The sequence below is a fragment of the Nomascus leucogenys genome, unplaced genomic scaffold (assembly GCF_006542625.1).
Source record: "Nomascus leucogenys isolate Asia unplaced genomic scaffold, Asia_NLE_v1 000683F_127431_qpd_obj, whole genome shotgun sequence".
In the NCBI taxonomy this organism is placed as follows: Eukaryota; Metazoa; Chordata; class Mammalia; order Primates; family Hylobatidae; genus Nomascus; species Nomascus leucogenys.
In genome coordinates this window covers 1-5,982 of record NW_022096908.1, presented here as the reverse complement: position 1 = coordinate 5,982, position 5,982 = coordinate 1, and the positions used below count along the sequence as shown (strand labels likewise).

Below are 5,982 nucleotides of genomic sequence, written 5' to 3'. Positions count from 1 at the left end.
TATGGCATTTCCTTTGTACTGTTACCCTATCTGATCTTTCTTCCATATTGATTTTTCTTTCAGTGAGGTCTGCCAGTCTTTAGTGAAACACAGCTCTGGAATAAAAGGAAGTTTACCACTACAAAAACTACATCTGGTTTCACGAAGCATTTATCATTCACATCATCCTACCTTAAAGCTTCAACGACCCCAATTAAGGACATCCTTTCAGCAGTTCTCTTCTCTGACAAACCTTCCTTTACGTAAACTGAAATTCTCTCCAATTAAATATGGCTACCAGCCTCGCAGGAATTTTTGGCCAGCAAGATTAGCTACGAGACTCTTAAAACTTCGCTATCTCATACTAGGATCGGCTGTTGGGGGTGGCTACACAGCCAAAAGGTGAACTTAGCATTCCTACTGGTTTTCCAATTATTATGTCATGATTAAGTTTCTATAGCATAAAATCATTTTCTTTTGTGTAGTGGAATACAATTGGATGTTTAAACATTTATTTTGTGTCTCTGCCATGGACTAGATTGTTTTAATGATGCTAATAGGAAGATGCCTTTAGAATCTTAGTTATAATTACAGGAAATTAAAATGGCCTACTGGAAGGAGCACAGGGCTGGGAATAGGAACACCTAGGTTTGATTTTGAGCTTTGACATTTAGTAGCACAGATGTGAAAGTCAGGTGGCATTCTCACACAAGCACTTCTTGGCAGGTCTGGGACCAGAGGCAAGACGTCCTGTCTCCCAGTCTGTCTTCCTTCTACCCCACAGTACTATTTAGAGCAAAATTATGAAGCCTGTTTGAAATAGGAGTATATTCTGAATTTTTACATTTTCCATGTTTAACAGAGGAGTGTTAACGTGTTTTATATGCTCGTTTGCTGAGGCCACTTACATTTGTTTCTTAAAAGTTTTGTACATAATACATTATTCTTAGTAGATAAATGTGTTTTAATTAAGTAATTTTTCTTTACATGTTTATTTGGCATACGGACCATCTGATTGACACACTTTCTTACCTTTTAGACTTTTGATCAGTGGAAAGATATGATACCGGACCTTAGTGAATATAAATGGATTGTGCCTGACATTGTGTGGGAAATTGATGAGTATATCGATTTTGGTTTGTATCATGAACATTAAAATACTTTTTTTGGTCATCTCGAGGAAAGAGAAATAGTTTATTGAGATAGCTTCTTAACTTATGAACCTAATATATCATAATTTCATTTTAATGATATAAGTAATAGAATATCAATGAAAAAATCTGTACAGAAGAAATACCCAGTAGCCCATCATTTTACCATAGCTGCCACTAACCGTTTGGAGCATTTTCTTTTAATTATACTTACTATATGTGGTTAGTATCTTTTTAACTTATCGGTTGATTGAGACAGGATTTTGCTCTGTCACTCAGGCTGAAGTGCAGTCTTGGAATCATAACTCACTGCAGCCCTGAACTGGGCTTAAGCCGTACTTCCGACTCAGCCTCCCAAGTAGCCGGGACTACATGTGTGTGCCACCATGCCCGACTGATTTTTTAATTTCTTGTAGAGATGGGGTCTCACTGTGTTGCCCATGCTAGTCTCAAATTCCTTAGCTCAAACCTCTCACCTCAGCCTCTCAAAGCGCTGAGATTACAAGTGTGAGCCACTATGCCTGGCTTGAGTTTTTTTCTTTTAATTTTTTTCTTTTCATGAATACTACCACAGAATAATATTTTAGTTCCCTTTTTAAAAATTATGTAATCATGGTGGATATACACTTTGAATTTTGTCTTTTGCTACCTAACATATTTTGTCAGCATTTCCATGCTGCCAAGTAGCCTTTCTATTAATAATATCATTTTCTGCGTTATGTAATGTTGCCCAGAGCATATTTATTGTGACCCACCTAACTAGCTCCTTTTGATTGGATACCTTGGTTATCTCTACTTTTTGTAGCCAAGTTCTTAAAAGTCTGTTAGTACCCACAGTAATTTCTTCTGTTAGTTGGCCACTGCCCTCCCTTTTTCAATAGGTGGATGAGAAAAAAGTATATTGGATAGCTATGATTGCCAGTACTTCATGGTGATCTTTAAGAAATATATTCTCCTCAAATTTTTAAAAAAACTTTGTCAGGTTTCTTAGTTTAGGTGTATGTGGAGGTGGAATTAATCGTTACTTGCACTTATTCACAGAATTTTTTTTTTTTTTTTTTTTTGAGACGGAGTCTCGCTCTGTCACGCAGGCTGGAGTGCAGTGGCGCGATCTCGGCTCACTGCAAGCTCCGCCTCCCGGCTTCACGCCATTCTCCTGCCTCAGCCTCCCGAGTAGCTGGGACTACAGGCGCCAGCTACCACGCCCGGCTAATTTTTTTGTATTTTTAGTAGAGACGGGGTTTCACCGTGGTCTCGATGTCCTGACCTCGTGATCCGCCCGCCTTGGCCTCCCGAAGTGCTAGAATTTATAAAGATAAAACTGTTCCATGTTGATGAATGTATTTGCAAAAAAAGCACACTTTCAAATTGTTCTTCTGATATTAATGAGGAGAGCTTTCAACTTGATGTATTTGCCAGTACCGCAGCATAGTGGCTGAGAGCCTGTATTCTGGAGCTAGACTGCCTGGGCTGGAACCCGGGCTCCTCCACTTCCTTGCTGTGTACCTTAGTCTCTCATCTGTAAATGGGGTTGATAATAGTAGCTGTCTTGTAGGGTTGTCATGAGGATTAAACAAGTTAATACTTTAGCCCTTTATAAGAATAGTATCTGACATATTTTCTTAGTTTCATACTCTATATGTTTTGATCTTTTCCAGAGAAAATTAGAAAAGCCCTTCCTAATTCAGAAGACCTTGTAAAGTTAGCACCAGACTTTGACAAGATTGTTGAAAGCCTCAGCTTATTGAAGGACTTTTTTACCTCAGGTAAGGAAGAAGCTGTTTGATCTAATTAAAAAATTTAAGAACCATGGAGGAAAAATACATGGATTATTTGTTTATTCCCATTTTTTTTAAATTAACATATTTAGTACCAATGAAAAACAGGACATTTTTTAAAAAGATAAACACAACATTTTGTTACACAATGGTTTTAATCTTTGTTTAGCCCAGTGAAATGGCAATTCATAAGCACTTAAACATACTTGGCTTTTAGTGAGGGGAAAAAATATCATTTGTTCTTGACAAGTAGATGAGACTTCCTATGTATTTGCTTTTCATAAGTGGTTGGACCAATTCGATGGTTTTAAAACAGATTTAAGTATGATAGACCATAATGAGTAGCATTTATTAAGTTTAATCCTGGCGTATTTGCCCAATTATTGCCCTATTGTAATATGAAATCTGAGATTCAGACATCTTTGTTTGCTCATTTCTGTTAAATTTTACATTTCTGTTCCCCTTTTGCTGATTTTTCACAGGTCACAAATTGGTTAGTGAAGTCATAGGAGCTTCTGACCTACTTCTCTTGTTAGGTGTGTAAACGGACATTTTTGCTGACCTTAACATGCCTTTTAAATGCTTCTAATAAACTAGTTGCAAATAAAATTGCAGACCAAATTTATTTATTTATTTTTTTATTAATTTTTTTTGTACACAAAAACAATAAACATTTTCTAAAAATACATACAAACAAAAAGATGCGTATCAAACATATTAGGAAGGTTACACATGGGAAGTCGGGGAATAGAAATGGGGGGTGGGAGTTAAAATAAATGAGAGAGGGACTTTATATGGTCAGTGATAATAACTCAATCCTCTATTTGACAAAAGGAGAGGGAGAAGGAAGAGGAAGGAAAAAGAAAGTGGGATAAAGGATCAGAAAGGGAGGTAAATAGAAAAAATTAGAGTATGACTCCAGGGTAGACCTGTTTTGTTGTCACTGAGTTGGTTGGTTGGTTGGTCTGGCCACCCCGTCTGGGAAGTGAGGAGCACCTCTGCCCTGCCGCTCCGTCTGGGAGGTCTACCACGGAGGCCGGAAGCAATGTGGGGGCTGGACGTGGTGGCTCACGCCTGTGGTCCCGGCACTCTGGGGGGCGAGGCGGGTTGATCACTTCGGGCTAGGAGTTCGAGACCAGTCTGGCCAACTTGGCGAAACATGAAAAATGCAGACCAAATTTATAATGCTGCTTATGCTGAATTTTAAAACCCCAGAACTACATTAGGCAAACTCATTATCCTTTAGGTGGAAATAATAAAATAATTATTTTGTGATAAAACTAAAATTCTTAAATATGTATGTGTATTATAAGATTAAAGCTATTAAAAGAAAATTTACTTAGCAAAAATATTTTCTTGAAATAGATCTAATTGTTTTTGATAATTGAAATGAAAAGTAATTTTAGTTTGTCTCATCTGCCCTGTCATGGTTGACATTTAAATTTGTTTTCCGGCCGGGTGCGGTGGCTCACGCCTGTAATCCCAGCATTTTGGGAGGCCAAGGCAGGCGGATCATGAGGTCAGGAGATTGAGACCATCCTGGCTAACACGGTGAAACCCCGTCTCTACTAAAAATACAAAAAATTAGCCGGGCGTGGTGGCACGTGCCTGTAGTCCTAGCTACTCGGAGGCTGAGGCAGGAGAATCGCTTGAACCCAGGAGGCGGAGGTTGCAGTGAGCCAAGATTGTGCCACTGCACTCCAGCCTGGGTGACAGAGGGAGACTCTGCCTCAAAAAAAAAAAAAAAAAAAATTGTTTTCCTAGTATACGTGGTCTGTAATGCCAGTGGTATGTGGCTGAACTATAAGTACTCTCATGTAAAATAATCCTTACCAAAGATTGTCTTATTTTTTTTTGTAATTTTCAGTTATATGTTTTTAATTGTTAGGTTAGACATATGCTGTGATTGCTATAGTTAGTATTTTTTTATTTTCTGCACAGGTTATCAGTCATGTTCCTTAAAATAAGAATAAAGGCGATTTGATTCTTTGAATCTGAGTTGCTCTAAAAATCCATTCACCTTTTCATTGACTCGATGTAATTTGAAATTCAGCTTAGACTCTTGACCTCACTGGAGAATGTGAAGGGTTGCATATTTATCTTTAAGGTTCTCCGGGAGAAACGGCGTTTAGAGCAACAGATCATGGATCTGAAAGTGACAAGCATTTTAGAAAGGTAAGTTTAAAAGAGAATTGTTCATGTAGGTAGTTTTGAAAGATTTTTTAAAGTTTTTACTTCTTTGGAAGATTTTTAAATGATAACATCTCAGAAGCAAATACAAAAACATCCAAGTAGAGATATTGTTACTAATCTTAGTGCAAAGTACAAGGTTTTACTTGGCAGTTCTGGAAACATAATTGAGAAGCCCATTTCTTTCACATATGTTCTGTGAAACATTAGTTTCGAGGGTTGTCCCCAAGAAAGAGTTGTGTTGTTAAAGTGTGGGGGGAGAAAGGCTCGTTTAGACAAAGCAAGCGGACTTCTTTTCTTTCCCTAGGACTTCTCATACTGTAATATACTCATGCACATTGTGAATTTCCAAGGAGTCAAAGCATACAGTGGTTTCCCAAATTATTTATCAACAGAACCCTTTTGCTCATGGAACATCGTATAGGGACTAGATTTCACTTGGGGAAACTAGAAAGGGAATAGGAATTGGGTTATTAGGAAATAAATCAATTCCCTGATATTGATAGTTAACAAAGTTATGTATGGGGTTATTTATGGTATGTGATTTTCAATACATATTCATTAACAAAATCCATATGAAAGTTATAGGAGAATTGCTGAGGTAGAATAACATACTTTGCTCTGTATTTATAATACTCATGTATTTACCTGACGTTTTCTGAGTCCACTTTTTTCATTCTTTTGGAATTGGTAAAATAACTGATTCCTTGAAAGTTTTTTTCTAAATAACACCTAGATAAATAGATTTATAGAAAAAATATTGTATGAATGTTTTAACATTCATGTAATATGGAACATGTAATTTTTATACTGGAGGTTATTATAGTTTTATTACATCAAGGAAATAATTTTATGTTTATTTTGGAAGCAGGAAGAAGAAATAA

At 37.0% G+C, this 5,982-nt stretch overlaps 1 protein-coding gene across 2 annotated transcripts; it reads left to right on the top strand.

Annotated features, from left to right (window-relative positions):
- Positions 1 to 1,022: 1,022 nt before the first annotated feature.
- On the top strand, positions 1,023 to 5,147 carry LOC115834087 (dynamin-like 120 kDa protein, mitochondrial). 2 transcript variants are annotated; one of them, XM_030808860.1, is made up of 4 exons: positions 1,023 to 1,115; positions 2,789 to 2,896; positions 3,391 to 3,444; positions 5,016 to 5,147. In XM_030808860.1, the coding sequence occupies exons 1-4, from the start codon at positions 1,040 to 1,042 to the stop codon at positions 5,114 to 5,116; spliced, it is 339 nt and encodes a 112-aa protein (XP_030664720.1). In that variant the 5' UTR covers positions 1,023 to 1,039; the 3' UTR covers positions 5,117 to 5,147. The 2 variants fall into 2 exon arrangements, 1 of the variants encoding a protein (XP_030664720.1); XR_004029193.1 differs by lacking the exon at positions 3,391 to 3,444.
- The last annotated feature ends 835 nt before the right edge of the window (positions 5,148 to 5,982 follow it).

What these genes read in the sequence shown, in the direction of transcription:
- LOC115834087 (XM_030808860.1), top strand. Translation starts at nt 1,040, where the DNA reads ATGATACCGGACCTTAGTGAATATAAATGGATTGTGCCTGACATTGTG. An exon ending in TGATGAGTATATCGATTTTG is followed by an intron (nt 1,116 to 2,788) that starts GTTTGTATCATG and finishes GATCTTTTCCAG; the next exon opens with AGAAAATTAGAAAAGCCCTT. An exon ending in TGACCTACTTCTCTTGTTAG is followed by an intron (nt 3,445 to 5,015) that starts GTGTGTAAACGG and finishes TTTATCTTTAAG; the next exon opens with GTTCTCCGGGAGAAACGGCG.